This window comes from Dendrobates tinctorius, unplaced genomic scaffold (assembly GCF_039654945.1).
Source record: "Dendrobates tinctorius isolate UK_male_01 unplaced genomic scaffold, ASM3965494v1 ptg000125l, whole genome shotgun sequence".
In the NCBI taxonomy this organism is placed as follows: Eukaryota; Metazoa; Chordata; class Amphibia; order Anura; family Dendrobatidae; genus Dendrobates; species Dendrobates tinctorius.
Genome location: NW_027361793.1, coordinates 12,696,396 through 12,712,897, shown reverse-complemented (window position 1 = coordinate 12,712,897; position 16,502 = coordinate 12,696,396). Strand labels below are relative to the sequence as shown.

Here is a 16,502-nt window from a genome sequence, read left to right as displayed (position 1 = left end):
TTGTGAAAATAAAAAAAATTGGTTCTGAAGTAAATTTTTTGCAAAAAAAAAGTTAAATGTTAATTTTTTCCTTCCACATTGCTTTAGTTCCTGTGAAGCACTTAAAGGGTTAATAAACTTCTTGAATGTGGTTTTGAGCACCTTGAGGGGTCTAGTGTTTAGAATGGTGCCACTTTTGGGTATTTTCTGTCATGTACACCCCTCAAAATGACTTTAAATATGATGTGGTCCCTAAAAAAAATGGTTTTGTAAATTTTGTTGTAAAAATGAGAAATCGCTGGTCAACTTTTAACCCTTATAACTTCCTAACAAAAAAAAATTTTGCTTCCAAAATTGTGCTGATGTAAAGTAGACATGTGGGAAATGTTATTTATTAAGAAATTTATGTGACACATCTCTCTGATTTAAGGGCATAAAAATTTAAAGTTTTAAAATTGCAAAATTTTCAAAATTTTCGCCATATTTCCGTTTTTTTCATAAATAAACACAAGACTTATCGAAGAAATTTTACCACTAACATGAAGTACAATATGTCACGAAAAAACAGTCTTAGAATCAGCGGGATCCATTAAAGCATTCCAGAGTTATAACCTCATAAAGGGACAGTGGTCAGAATTGTAAAAATTGGCCTGGTCATTAAGCTGCAAACTGGCTCTGTCGCTAAGGGGTTAATGCAATGTCGCGGCAACCAAAAAAACGTAATTCTGGCATTTTTAATTTTTTTTCTCGCTACGCCATTTAGCGATTGGGTTAATGCTTTTTTTTTTTTTTTTTTATTGATCGGGCGATTCTGAACGCGGCGATACCGAATATTTATATGTGCGGTTTTTTTTTTTTATATTTTTATTTTGATTGGGGCGAAAGGGAGTTATTTTAACTTTTTGGTTTTTTTTTAACTTTTGGCATGCTTCAATAGCCTCCATAGGAGGCTTGAAGAATGCACAACCCGATCGGCTCTGCTACATATGGGCGATGAGCAGATCGCCAATATGTAGCAGATTTACTGCAGTGCTTTGAGGTGGCCGGCGCTCAATGCGATCTGCCTGCAACAACCATAGAGGTCTCTATAAGACCTCTGGTTGTCAGGCAACCCGTCGCCGACCCCCGATCACGAGCTCATTTCCAACCCAGCGGCTGGAAGCTCTACTTAAATGCCCGCTGTCAGAGCTTGACAGCGGGATTTAACAAGTTAATAGGCGAGGGCGGATGGCGATTCCGCCCGGGTCTATTGCGGGCACATGTCAGCTGTTCATAACAACTGACATGTCGCGGCTATGAGGTGGGCTCACCGACGGAACCCACCTCAAAGCGGGGAGTCTGACTGCTGACGTACTATCCCGTAAGCAGTCAGAAAGGGGTTAAAGCGGCTGCCCACTACTCGAAGAATCCCTTCTGAATCGCTATGTTTCCCTCCCAGATAAATAACACTTTTTACACTCTCCTCCGGTGCCGTCACTGTTTGAGTGACGTCGGCACTGGCTCTCTCAAGCATTGCGCACGCGAGTCCTTCAGCCAATCAGCGTTGGCTTCGCTCTTCTCTTCTATGGGCAGAGTAGACATTCTGTGGAAGTGAGAGCTGTGACTTCTCTCTCACTTCCTCCAGATGTCTTGATTTGTCCAGAAGAGGAAAGAGTGAAGCCAGCGCTGATTGGCCACAGGGATCGCGTGACATAACATTGTCATGCGATCCCCGAGAGAGCCGGTGCCAACACCGCTGAAACAGTGATTGCTCTGGAGGCGAGTGTAGGTGGTGCTGTTTTACTGGGTGGAAACATAGGGATTGAGAAGGGGTTGTCCAAGTAGTTGGAAGCCCCTTTAACTTGTATGTCTGGCAGGGAAACCTCCATTTTTCTTTTCGTGGTCACTGCAGGGAAAATGACAATCTCCACCACCTCCATCGGTTGTATGTTGTGTAGCATTTTACATCCCAAAACTGGCAAGCCTTGACTCTGCTGAGCAGTTTTATTTTTGGTCTTTTTCCTGACATTTACGATACACACTCAGTGAATAGTGGTCTAATTATTTTTTTTCGTTTGGCGTGACATTACATTTCTCCTTCGGATCATTGGGGGACACAGGACTGTGGTGTATGCTACTGCCGCCAGGAGGCTGACACTAAGTGAATGAAAAAAAAAAAAAAAAAAAGTTAGCTCCTCCTCCGCAGTATACACCCTTGCCCTGATTGCCGGCGACACCAGTTCATGCTTGGTGTCCTAGGAGACACACGTCTGGTCTTTTCTCCCCAGACTCTTTTAATTTTTTCTTTTTCCATGAAGATGAGACAGGGGCGACGGACCCTATTGAAAGGGTCCAATCTCCCCAAACCAACAACGGGCGAGCACGTGGAGTGTCGCCTCCACGTGTCCTCTCCCGCAACGTGGGACAAGATGCTGGACTCAGCCCTGACCACCCTAAGGTATTGAAACCCTAGGCTGTACAGAGGCCTAGGAACAGTCCGTGTGTCCCCCACTGCATCACCAATGCTAGACTGCAGTGATGGAAGGTGGTGGACTGTCCATCTCCTCATCCCTCGGAGGGAAAGATGGAGTTAGGGTGCTTGCACTGTCCATTACGCCGCCCTCCTCCCCGCTAACCTGAAGCTGGCAGCCGAAGCGCTTCATCCAGGGATCTCTGCAGGAAGCACGGAAGGAGGGTGGGCTAGGAGGGCTCCTGTAAAACGTTCCCCATGGCAGTCCGGCCCATACTAAGGCTGTGTCCCATGTTCTGGCCACAGCTTCTGCAGGAAAAAGGTCGCCACAGGTGCGCCCAGACGCACGCACCGCCACCTGTATCGTCTGGCATTCCGGATCCTTACTCCCCGGGCTGGGCCTGTGCTTTCAGCGCGCCCCCGTGTCTCCGGGCGGGCGCCAAAAATTTAGTCCCTGGCTTCGACCAGTGCTAGGGCTCGGGCGGAAGGCCCGCCCCCATCGACACATCTACTTCAGGCGGGCCCACCCCCCAGATACTGGGGCAGGCGCTGGAAATTTAGCCCCCGGCTTCGGCTGTTGCTATGCCGCGGCTGGATGTTTAGTATTTACTTCTGGCGGACCCGCCCACTCGCAGGGGCGCGATTTTTGAGATTAGACGCGGCCCCTTCTTTCTGCTGCAGTTCCGGACGCTTGGGGGTACATGACTTGGGCAAGTGCTAAACCCCCCAGTCACCCACGCAGTTTCTCCCGCTTGCATCACCCCTTTTTTCGGTGATAGCTACTCGGCTTATATACATGGCCGCAGCATATCAGCATGCAGGTCCAACATATCAGTCACACTGTGTTATATGCCTCATGCACCGCCTGTGGTCTGCTTTCCTGAAGGCACAGAGTCATCAGCTACGTGATGCCTGCGATTTGGAATGTGCCCAGGAGCCCTCCTCTGCGACCGAGCCCAGTGTACAGAGTCCCCCCGGAATGGGCTCTGTCCCTGTCGTAGTCTATGGCGTCACTAACGAGAGCTATCGAGTCCCTTCAGACCCCAGAATGACAAGCCACTGTCCCTGCCCCTATCTTGGAGGAATGCTCCTCCTCACAGGAGCCTCTGGCCTGCAGGGGCTGCTCTCACGCTAGGCAGATGCAGGGGAAGCGAACCCATACAGCGTCACCCAGCCCGTCCGGTGCCTCGGCATCCATGAGCTCTGCCTCTCACTCTCCTCACCAGTGGGTGATATCGAACTAAGCTCGGATTATGATTCCGATGGACCCCTTATTTTGGATGCACCTGACTAACGGGAAACAGTTGACAGTCTCATTGAGCCATCAACCAAACCCTGGTGATTCACGATGAATCCACCTTGACCTTAGGTCACAAGGTGTCATTCAAACGAGCCAAACGGCCTCATGGGGTATTTTGCGCTCACCCGGAATTCGAGGACATAGTGCAACGACACAGGGTACGGCAGACACCACCCGTGTCACGCTTGGCTTCTGAGACTATCTCTACCTAACGGCTCTTCTATTAAGGAGCCCACGGACCGTCTCATAGAGAGCCTGGCTCGCTCGTTTTTTGGAGGCCTTAGGACCAGCCCTCACTCTTTTGCGGCAACTTGGGTGGCTAAAGCCATGACTTCCTGGTCAGAATCGTTAAATAGAGCCCGGCAGGACATGGACCGGTCACCAGAAGTGGCACAAATTTCGAATTGGATCGCCCTGGCATGAGACTATCTGATTAATACATCTTTGGATGCGGCTAACTACGCACCATTAGCTGCTGCAAATGCAATTTCCGTCAGGAGAGCCCTGTGGTTGAGGACATGGAGAGCGCAGACTCAACGTCCAAGAAATCCCTAACTTATTTGCCCTATCAGAGCAGCCGATTATTCGGTGAGATGCTAGACCAGCTTATCATCGACACCAAAGGGGGGAAAAGCAACTTTCTCCCTTAGCAAAGGGTGAAGCAGCCATTCCGTCACCAGCTTCAGGCACTGTTTCGTTCCTTTCGCAACCCTGGGTGGGCCACGGAGGCCAACACCGCTGTTGCAGGTCGGCCTAATCAGGACAGAGATCGTCAGGTCTCATACAGGACCAACCCGTTGGGAAAGATACGATCTCACCAGCCAAAATCGAGGGGATCTAGGTCCCACAGATTTTTCAGCCATATGACTGGAGGCATTCTCCGGTCGACACCAGCAGCGTAGGCGGTCACCTTCTCTGGCTTCGCCACGTCTGGCTCACCATCGTTCATGACGCATGGGTAAGAGAGCTGGTGTCCTCGGGGTGCAAGATCAAATTTATCAGCCCCCCAGGACGATTTTTTTTCTCTCTCGCCCTCCCAGATTGGAAGCCTGTGCACGCGCCCTGTTCGAGGCCGCCAAAACTCTCTGGCGCAGTTATCATCCCCGTACCAGAAAACGAGAAATTTCAGGGTTTCTTTTCCAACCGGTTTGTTGTCCCCAAGAAAGCCGGATCTGTAAGGCCCATTCTGGACCTGAAACTGCTGAACAAATTAGTCAGGGTCAGGCACTTCCGGTTGGAGCCTCTCCGCTCTGTCTTATCTGCCATGGGAAAGGGAGGAATGTTTGGCCTCTATCGACGTCCAAGACGCCTACCTTCACATCCCCATCTTTCCGTTGCATCAAAGGTTCCTGAGATTCACCATCAGCAACCTACATTGCTAGTTCACAGCCTTACCCTTCGACCTAGCCAGCGCCCCCAGAGTATTCACAAAGGTCATGGCAGCGGCCATTTCCATTCTACATTACCGGGGCATAGTCGTCTTGCCATATCTGGACGACCTCCTGGTCAAGGGCCCGTCTTTTCGGGCTTGCAAGGAAAACGTCAACATCACGCTGTATACTCTTCGCCGACTAGGGTGGCTGGTGAAGTTGAAAAGGTCATCCCCTGGTTCCAGCTCAGAAATTGCCTCTTTGGGGATGATCTTCGACACCTCCCGGGGGTTGGTGATTCTCCCTCGGGACAAGGCCCTAGCCCTCCCCCAGGGGGTCTGGGCACTTCGCCAGCCAGTCTCGCGTACCATCCGGTTTTGCATGAAGGTTTTGGGGAGAATGGTGGCAGCAATAGAGGTAGTTCTGTTTGCCCAACTTCATCTTCGTCCCCTGCAGCACGCCCTCTTGGCGGCTTGGGACAGGAACCCATTCTCTCTCGACCACCGGTGCAGGCTGTCCGCGCAGGTCAAACGGACTCTCAGATGGTGGACAAGGTGCCCCTGACCATTGGCTGGTGGTCACATCTGACGCCAGTCTTCTCGGCTGGGGAGCGGTGTTTAGCCATCACACAGCCCAGGGATGTTGCTCTCCTCGGAATCACACCTCCCGATCAACCTTCCAGAGATATGGGCGATCTGGCTGGCTCTGCAGCTCTTTTCCTCATCTTCTAGCAGGCCGTCCTGTCCGGATTCAGTCAGACAATGCCACGACCGTGGCATACATAAACCATCAGGGGGGCACCTGCAGCAAGATGGCCATGCTTGAGATAAAGCATATCCTTTGCTGGGCCGAAAGAGACCTCTCCGTGTTATCAGCAGTCCACATTCCGGGCGTAGAGAACTGGGCGACAGACTTCCTCAGTTGGCAGGGTCATGCGTCCGGGGAATGGTCACTCCACCCCGAGGTTTTCCCTTCAGATTTGCCAACGCTGGGGAACTCCAGATGTGGACCAGATGGCCTCCAGGTTGAACGCCAAGGTGCCCACGTCTGTCGCTCGATGCCAGGATCCACAGGCATTGGTCGTGGACGCGTTGGTTCTGCCATGGAACCAGTTTTCGCCTCCCATACCTGTTTCCCCCGCTGTCATTTCTTCCGAAGGTCATCAGGAAGGTCAAGCCAGAGGGGGGGTCCCAGTAATTCTGGTTACCCCAGATCGGCCTCGTCGGGCATGGTAAGCAGATCTAGTACAGCTTCTCACCGACGTCACCTGGCGGCTACCGGAGTGCCCAGACCTGTCTTCTCCGGGCCCGATCTGCCACCAGAACTCAGGGACCCTGTGTTTAACGGCTTGGCCATTGAATCATGAATCCTAACCCAAGCCGGGTTCTGCCAGAAGGTGGTCACTACAATGATTAGCGCCCGGAAGCCCGCCTCAGCACATATTTACAACCATACTTGGAAGGTTTCTTTGCCTGGTGCAGAGAACGCGGTCATCCCCTGTTTCATTTCTCTATCCCTAACATTTTAGCGTTTCTCCAAACCAGCCTGGACTCTGTTCTAGCACCTAGCTCCCTTAAAAGGCAGATATCAGCCTTGTCCGTCCTTTTTCAACGTAAGATCGCTAACAATTTGCAGGTAAAAACCTTCTCCCAGGCGGTTTTCTCATGTGGTGCCACCTTATGAAACCCCCCCCTAGACACTTGGGACCTTAACCTGGTTCTAGGTGTTCTGCAGGAGTCTCCATTTGAACCACTACAGGACGTCTCGCTAACATGCCTTTCCTGGAAGATGGCGTTCCTGGTGGCAGTAACCTCAATCAGATGGGTTTCAGTACTGGCGGCTCTGTCCTGTCGAGCCCCGTTTTTGATTTTCCATGAGGTGGTGCTCAGACCAGCTCCTTCATTTTTACCTAGGGTCATTTTCTTCATTCCACATTAATGAGAACATTGTCTTGCCCTCATTTTGCCCAGCTCCGGTACACCGTGTGGAAAAGGCTCGTCATACGTTGGATCTAGTGAGTGCTCTCAGGAGGTATGTGTCACGGACGGCGTCCTTCTGTCAGAAAAGACACGCTGTTCGTGCTTCCCAAGGGTCGCAGGAAGGGACTCGCTGCCTCAAGGTCGACCATAACCAGGTGGATTCGCTTAATGATTCAGGAGTCTTACCGCATCAGAGACACACCGGTCCCAGTGGGGATCAGGGCGCACTCCATTCGGGCAGTGGGCGCCTCTTGGATGCTTTGGCACCATGCATCGGCAGAACGGGTTTGCAAGCGGCAACCTGGTCCAGCCTACACATGTTCTCCAAACATTACGATATCCATACTCATACTTCAGCAGATGCAAGTTTGAGTAGAAGGATTCTCCAGGCAGCGGTAGCGCACCTATAGACAGTAGGTGTTTATGGCCTGTACCGGTGAGTCGGTTTCCCGCCCAGGGACTGCTTTAGGACGTCCCACAGACTTGTGTCCCCTAATGAGGCGAAGAAGAAACATGGATTTTTGTGATACTCACCATAAAATCCTTTTCTCCGAGACACTCATTGTGGGACACAGCACCCATCCTGTTAGCCAATTGGCTCCTTTTTTTTTTTTTTTTAAATATGTATTTATGATAGTAGGTGGGTTTTCTAGACATGTTGTTTCCTGCATTAAGGCTGATTTTTGTCTGTTTTGAACTGATCTCCTATTGCTTTTACACCGAACTGGTCTCGCTGGCAATCAGGGCGAGGGTGTATACTGTGGAGGAGGAGATAACCTTTTTTTTTCATTCACTTAGTGTCAGCCTCTTGGCGGCAGTAGCATACACTACAGTCCTGTGTCCCCCAATGAGTGTCTCGGAGAAAAGGATTTTACGGTGAGTATCACAAAAATCCATGTTTTTAGACATGCACTTTCAATTTCCGAGCGCAGTCAAAATCTTCTATTTATGACCTGATTCTCCAATTAGACCACAAAATCTTAATATCTAAACGCCAGTTAAGTCCTGATTTTTAATTTTTTGTCTCAGACTAATAAATGTCTTTGTCTTTTTGCAAGGTACTGCAACAGTCACCTGCAGGTACTGGGGTTTATCCCCAAAAAGGAAAGGAAGAAAAAGAATGATGCGCTGGAGGACATAAAGCCTAGGCATCAAATGGAAACTGTGGCCTTCAGCTTAACAGTGCCCACCTTGGCCTTGAAGATGCCCAATGGACTGGATGGTATGACGCTATCCCCTCCTGGAGCCAGGCTTCCTCTCCACTACTTGGAAACGGACTTGGATGACTCCTTCACGCTTGAAGAGGAGGATGAAGAGGTTAAGAAAGGCGCATGCATTAAAAAGAAACTTCAAAGCAAGTTGGCCCAGAACCGGCAGCGGCAAAAAGAGACAGAGATTATAAAAGTTCATCAAGAGCACTTTAGCCCTCAACCTGCACCTTCTCAGCTGCAACCTCTGTCTCTCCAAGAGCAGCAGATGCTGGTGCAGCCGGCACCGACATCACTGAAGTCCACCGGGTTATCGCCGAGCCTGGCTTGTACGTCGCCTCAGCCTCAGAACACCAGCTTACCAGTACAGGGAGCGTCGCCCATAGCGCACACATTAGCACAAATAAAGACTCTGTCTAATAAAAGACCACTCCCTGCCCCTCCGCCCTCCGCAGATCCGTCACGTTCAGACAGGATTCAGGTGACAGCCTCCGCCTTACCCACGTACTCGTCTTGTGTTAGCCGGCTGCAGAGACTAATGAAACTGTGCACGCAAAAGCGCCAACTGGATTCGGATTTATTTCCACATTTGGGTAAGACCATATATCCAACTTATCTTAAACGCTCTGTAAATGGGCAATTTCTAATTCTTCTATAGACCAGTCAATGTCCTCCTCTAATATCAGTGAACATTAAACATTTAAATAACTCCTGATGGAAATATTGATTAGAAGAATGAAGTGAGAGATGTAGGATAGAGCATCTCATAGGACGCTAATATTGATGGCCTATCCTTGGATTAGGTCATCAATATCAGACTGCTGTCCCCGTCACCAACTCACTCCCATTAATAAGGTGATGGAAGGGACCAAGATCTTCCTTCATTTCATGGTTTGTTGTGCATAGCGCCTTTGTTTTGTAGTGGCTGTGCCTGGTACTGCAGCTCACTTATATGGTACTGGACTGCAGTACCAGGCACAGCCACTACAAGATGCACTGCGCTGTTTGTGGGGAAACTATTAAGGGGATGTGTAGCTCACTGAATGTCCACAATCCCTTCAATCAGCTGATCCTTGAAAGTGGCGGGATCTGGATCCTCACCCATCTGAAATTCATGGCTTATTTTAAGGATAGACCATCAATATTTGCATCTCTGCGTTTGTTAAAAGTCCGGTCAATCTCTATATATAAAACTGAGGGGGTGTGTGTGTATCACCAACCAATCACAAAGCATCTTTAATTTCAACAGAGCTGTTCAAAAGAAGCTGAGCTATGATTGGTTGCTATGAGCAACAGTTTTCCTTGCAACCAATCACTAAGCATCTCTCATTTCACCAGAGCTAGTTAAAAGAAGCTGAGCTGTGATTGGTTGCTATGAGCAAGTTTTCCCACTTGACAACACCTCAGCAGACACTGACATGGTGGGAGAAATCTAGCATCCCTGGGAACATAAGCTCCCAGTCATTGTCTGCCCCCCTGAAAGGAGCAGAGAGCGCATGACAGAAATAAATCCCCCCCTCCTATGCCCATATACAATCACACATCCTCCATCATATAGGCACATCTTCCTTCTTAAAGGGATCATTGGTATGCAAGTCAGAGCAAATCCATCCAGCGCTTTGGTTTTGACCCCAGGCCTCTGTTAAAGGGATCTCCGGTATGGAAGATAGGACTGTTCCACTCAGCTCTGTGGTTCTGACCCCAGTTTCTCTTAAAGGGATCATTGGTATGGAATTTAGGGCAAATCCACTCTGTGCTTTGGTACTGACCCCAGGCCTCTCTTAAAGGGATCTCCGGTATGGAAGTTATGGTAAATCCCTCAGTGCTCTGATTCTCACCCCAGGCTTCTATTAAAGGGATCCCCGGTATGGAAGTTAGGACCGTTTCACTAAGCACTCTGCTTCTGACGCCAGACCTCTCTTAAAGGGATCCCCGGTATGGAAGTTAGGGCAATTCCACTCAGCGTTCTGGTTCTGATTCCAGGCTCTCTTAAAGGGATCCCCGGTATGGAAGTCAGGGCAATTGCCTTCAGATGCCTGGTATTGACCTCCAGGATTTCCTGTATGGAAGTTAGGGCAGGTGGCTCTGGCTGACGGGACGATGTGGGATATTAGGAATAGTAGTCCGGTGGCTCTGGCTGATGGGACGATGTGGGATATTAGAGGTAGTAGTCCGGTGGCTCTGGCTGACGGGATGATGTGGAATATTAGGGGTACTAGTCCGGTGGCTCTGGCTGATGGGACGATGTGGGATAATAGGGGTTGTTGTCCGGTAGCTCTGGCTGACAGGATGATGTGGGATATTATAGTGAATATGGCTATGCGGAGTGGGCGTGGCTCTACACTCAGCTTTATATATATATATATATATATATATATATATATATATATATATATATATATATATATATATATATATATATTTAATTACACAAATTAGAGAAGCATCACATGATTTTTCGAGCAGTGCCAATACTTTTGTCCACCCTCTTTTTTATGTTTGGGGTGGAAATATATCCAATTTGGCTTTAGGACAATTCTTTTTGTGTTTTTTCATTTAAGACAAATTAAATGAAGATAATACCAAAGAATTTGTGATTGCAATCATTTTCAGGAAGAAACGGAGTATTATCTGACAAAATTGCAGGGGTGTCAATACTTTTGGCCACAACTGTATGTGACTGAGAAGCAGAACACTTCTTATATCCTCCTCTCATTCTTGGGCTAATGGAGACCCCCCATTATAAGCTCCTGCCTGTTATTACACCGTTATGTGACTGAGCAGCAGAACACTTCTTATATCCTCCTCTCATTCTTGAGATAATGGAGACCCCCATTATAAGCTGTCTCGGGGTCCTTCTCTGGTATCACATAATCAACAGAGCAAGTGAAGAGTGAACAATTCCAAGACCTTTATTCAGGCAAAAATACGAAAAGGTCCATATTCAGTCCACCACACAAAGGATAAGATATTCCAGAATAAGAATGCAGTCCAGTAACAGGATAAAATGTCCAGGGAAACGAGATTCCAAAACTCTAGCACCAGACGATAAAAATGGGTCCTTCTCTCTGAAACGCAGTCTTTACACGATCCTGTCCACACCGGAACTGACTTGCCCAGTTCCTGTTCTCTCTCCACCCCCTTCCTTGTCCAGGGGTAGTCAAACAAGTTGGGGCGGTTTCCAGGCCTTCCAGAGGAGAACAAAGGGCCTTAGGGATTAATGCACTACAGGGGGTCATCAAGAGACAGATACAGTGAGGCTGTAGACTTACAATGTAATAAGAAAAACACTATGAAAATAACTGAAATAGAAAAATAGGAATATACAAAAAATGACATCCACATAGCATATCACACCATCACATAAGCTCCTGCCTGTTATTACACCGTTATGTAACTGAGCAGCAGAACACTTCTTATATCCTCCTCTCATTCTTGGGGTAATGGAGACCCTCATTATAAGCTCCTGCCTGTTATTACACCGTTATGTAACTGAGCAGCAGAACACTTATTGTATCCTCCTCTCATTCTTGGGGTAATGGAGACCCCCATTATAAGCTCCTGCCTGTTATTACACTGTTATGTGACTGAGCAGCAGAACAGTTCTTATATCCTCCTCTCATTCTTGGAATAATGGAGACCCCCATTATAAGCTCCTGCCTGTTATGACACTGTTATGTGACTGAGCAGCAGAACACTTATTGTATCCTCCTCTCATTCTTGGGGTAATGGAGACCCCCTTTATAAGCTCCTGCCTGTTATGACACTGTTATGTGACTGAGCAGCTGAACACTTCTTATATCCTCCTCTCATTCTTGGGATAATGGAGACCCCCATTATAAGCTCCTGCCTGTTATGACACTGTTATGTGACTGAGCAGCAGAACACTTATTGTATCCTCCTCTCATTCTTGGGGTAATGGAGACCCCCTTTATAAGCTCCTGCCTGTTATGACACTGTTATGTGACTGAGCAGCTGAACACTTCTTATATCCTCCTCTCATTCTTGGGATAATGGAGACCCCCATTATAAGCTCCTGCCTGTTATGACACTGTTATGTGACTGAGCAGCAGAACACTTATTGTATCCTCCTCTCATTCTTGGGGTAATGGAGACCCCCTTTATAAGCTCCTGCCTGTTATGACACTGTTATGTGACTGAGCAGCTGAACACTTCTTATATCCTCCTCTCATTCTTGGGGTAATGGAGACCCCCTTTATAAGCTCCTGCCTGTTATGACACTGTTATGTGACTGAGCAGCTGAACACTTCTTATATCCTCCTCTCATTCTTGGGATAATGGAGACCCCCATTATAAGCTCCTGCCTGTTATGACACTGTTATGTGACTGAGCAGCAGAACACTTCTTATATCCTCCTCTCATTCTTGGGATAATGGAGACCCCCATTATTAGCTCCTGCCTGTTATTACACTGTTATGTGACTGAGCAGCAGAACACTTCTTATATCCTCCTCTCATTCTTGGGGTAATGGAGACCCCCATTATTAGCTCCTGCCTGTTATTACACTGTTATGTGACTGAGCAGCAGAACACTTCTTACACTTTTCCCTCCACATTTTTGCTTTCCTGGGAGCTGGCGCCATCTTGTGGTTGCTTTCCATTGCTTTGTGTTAATTCTGTGGAAACTGCTTGGGCTTCTTCTTGGCGTCTGTTCACATTCACCTAAGGCCTCATTCACACTCCGAGTGTCACGTATGTTTTGTATCCATTTTTTTTGTTTTTCACAGATATAACGTACCAACTATATAATCTTTGGTTCTGTTTTTTCCTAACAGCACAAATGACCAGGGCCATGAAGAACGCATGCAGCACACGGGTGGCATCAGTGTACAGTCAGTGTGCTGTCTTTATATAACATTGAAAGTATAGGAGAAGCTTTGTCATTTATTTCTTTATCCGACCATGGAAAACACTGATGGTAGTGATGGTAATATCAACCATACAGACCAAATACTGATGCAGAACGCCAATACGATTTTTTTTCACAACTTCTGACATAATTGTACTTCACGAGGGCCCAATGGTAGTCATGGCAACTTGGTGTCACATGATGACCCCCCCCGGGCCGTCAGCTACAGAGGCCTGTTAGATCATGCCCGCAGCAGCGGTTTTCTAAAAAAAATATATATATTTTTTTGTGTGTGTGACAGCAGCCATACATAAAACCGTTTATACAGTATCTCACAATAGTGACTACACCCCTCACATTTCTGTTAATATTGCATTGTGTCTTTTCATAGGACAACACTGAATATCTGACACTTGGATACAATGTAAAGTAATCAGTGTACAGATGGTAGAAGGCCGGGGACTCATTAGTGTATGGCATCTGATGATTCTCTCATGTGAGAGCATCAGATGCGATCTGCTAGTGACCCTCAGCTGCGGTGAGCGTGATCGAGTGTCAGTGCTCTGTACTCCCATCCTCTCACATGAGAGAATCAGAGTGCAGCTGCCGAGGAGACTGAGGAAGTCCTTTCTCCATCTCCTCTGCTGTCTGTGTTGGCGGGAATATAGACTCTTATATGGGTGTGTGCAATTCAATTCTTGGGTGCATTCTGAGAATGCTGCAATTGTTTTCGCATGCTGGATTGGCATGAGAAAATGATCACATGTGAGCTGCACTATAGGGAAACATTGGGGCCAGTTGAATTCGATTTTTTTATTTATTTTTATCGAATTGCTCTTGTTTGAATGGATTGCAAGTGGGAGTGAGCCCTAACAGTGTAAATTTGGTGTGCTCTCTAAATAACTCCACACAGCTATTAATGTCTAAACTACTGGCAACAAAAGGAAGTTCCACCCTTAGTGGAAATGGCCAAGATGTGCCCAAAGTGTCAATATTTTGTGTGGCCACCATTATTTTTCAGCACTGCCTTTACTCTTTTGGGCATTGCATTCACTAGAGCTTCAAAGGTTGCCTCTGGAATCCTCTTCCCTCCTCCATGACGACATCACAAAGCTGATGGATGTAAGAGACTTTGCGCTCCTCCACCTCCGTTTTCAGATACCCCACAGATGTTGAATAGGGTTTAGATCTGGAGACATGCTTGACCAGTACAACATCTTTACCCTCAGTTTCTTTAGCAAGGCAGTGGTCATCTTAAAGGTGTGTTTGGGGTCGTTATGTTGGAATACTGCCCTGCGACCCAGTTTCTGAAGAGAAATGATCATGCGCTACTTCAGTATGTCACAGTACATGTTGGCATTTATGGTTCCCTCAACGAACTGTAGCTCCCCACAGCTGGTAGCACTCATGAAGCCCCAAACAATAACACTCCCTCCACCATGCTTGACTGTAGGCAAGACATTCTTGTCTTTGTACTCCTCACCTGGTTACTGCCACACATGCTTGACACTATATGAACCGAATAAGTTTATCTTGCTGTCTTCAGACCACAGACCATGGTTCCAGTAATATATTGATAGATCGGCTGATTCTGAACACGGCGATACCAAATGTGTATTTTTTTTATATTTTGAATGGGGTGAATGTGGCGTAGTTTAAACTTTTTTTATATATTTTTATTTCTAACAATTTTTTAACCCCTTCCTGACATCAGACGTACTATCCCGTCCATGGGACCCGGGCCCCTATGCCCATGGACGGGATAGTACGTCTACCGCGATCAGCGGCGCCCACGTGGTGAGCGCCGCTGATCGCGGCCGGGTGTCAGCTGATTATCACAGCTGACACCCGGCACAATGTGTCAGGGGTGGTCACGGACCGCCCCCGACATGTTAACCCCTTGCACACCGCGATCAAACGATCGCGGTGTACCGGTGGTTAAAGGGTAGCATCGGCAGGGAGGGGGCTCCCTCCGTGCTTCCCTGAGCCCCCCACAGCAGCGCAATGTGCAGCGCTGCTGCGGGGGGCTCCTTTCCTGCAGGCCCCCGAATCCAAGATGGCGACGGGGGCCTTCGGGGGCCTGCAGGAAGCTGGCTTCCTCAGTGCCTGCAAAGCGCAGGCATGAGGAAGCCTTCTGCACTGCCTGTGACAGATCGCTGATCTGTCACAGTGATCTGTGATGTGACAGATCAGCGATCTGTCACAGAACAGTGATGTCCCACCTGGGACTATTTAATAAAGTTAAAAAAAAAGTGTTAAAACAATTTAAAAAAAATCGCCAAATAAATTACAAAAAAAAAAAAATATTCCCCCAAATCCATTTTTTGAAAAAAAAAAACAAAAAACAATAAAAGTACACATATTAGGTATCGCCGCGTCCGTAACGACCCGCCCTATAAAACTGTCCCATTAGTTAACCCCTTTAGCGAACCCCTTAAAAAATAAAAATAAAAAACGAAGCAAAAAATAAAGATTTATTATCATACCGCCGAACAAAAAGTGCAATAACGCGCGATCAAAAAGACGCATATAAATATCCATGGTACCGCTGAAAACGTCATCTGGTCCCGCAAAAAACGAGCTGCCACACAGCATGATCAGCGAAAAAATAAAAAAGTTATAGCTTGCAGAATAAAGCGATGCAAAAATTATTTTTTATATAAAATAGTTTTCATTGCATAAAACCGACAAAACATAAAAGACCTAAATGAGGTATCGCTGTAACCGTACTGACCCGAAAAATAAAACCGCTTTATCAATTTTACCGCACGTGGAACGGTGTAAACGCACCCCCCCAAAAGAAATTCATGAAACGCTGGTTTTTGTTCATTCTGCGTCCCAAAAATCGGAATAAAAAGTGATCAAAAAATGTCACATGCCCGAAAATGGTACCAATAAAAACGTCAAATCGTCCGCAAAAAATAAGACCTCGCATGACTCAGTGGGTCAAAATACAGAAAAATTATAGCTCTCAATATGTGGTGATGCAAAAACTATTTTTACAATAAAAAGCGTCTTTTAGGCTGTGTGCACACGTAGCGATTTTTAAGCGTTTTTGCCGCGATTTTCGGCGCGAAAACGCTTAAAAATCGTGTACAGAACGCCCCCCATGCATTCCTATGGCATTCCGCATATGCCGTGCTAATGCTGCGCTTTTTTCCGTGGCGGAATCGCATCGCGGAAAAAATCGCAGCATGCTCATTCTTTGTGCGGAATCGCAAAGAATTGCCGCGATTCCGCACCCATAGGAATGCATGAGAATCGCTTACTTCCCGCATGTGGCTATGCCCACCATGCGGGAAGTTAAGCGTCTCATGTGCGGTTGGTACCCACGGTGTGGAGGAGAGG

At 47.5% G+C, this 16,502-nt stretch overlaps 1 protein-coding gene across 2 annotated transcripts in view; it reads left to right on the top strand.

Moving 5' to 3' along the window:
• INO80D (INO80 complex subunit D) overlaps positions 1-16,502 on the top strand; it is a 205,483-nt gene that overhangs the window by 65,111 nt on the left and 123,870 nt on the right. For both annotated transcript variants that reach the window (XM_073541880.1, XM_073541879.1), the window contains one exon: positions 8,136-8,878. In XM_073541880.1, coding sequence (XP_073397981.1) covers positions 8,136-8,878 — 743 coding nt within the window. The remainder of the gene's footprint in view (positions 1-8,135; positions 8,879-16,502) is intronic.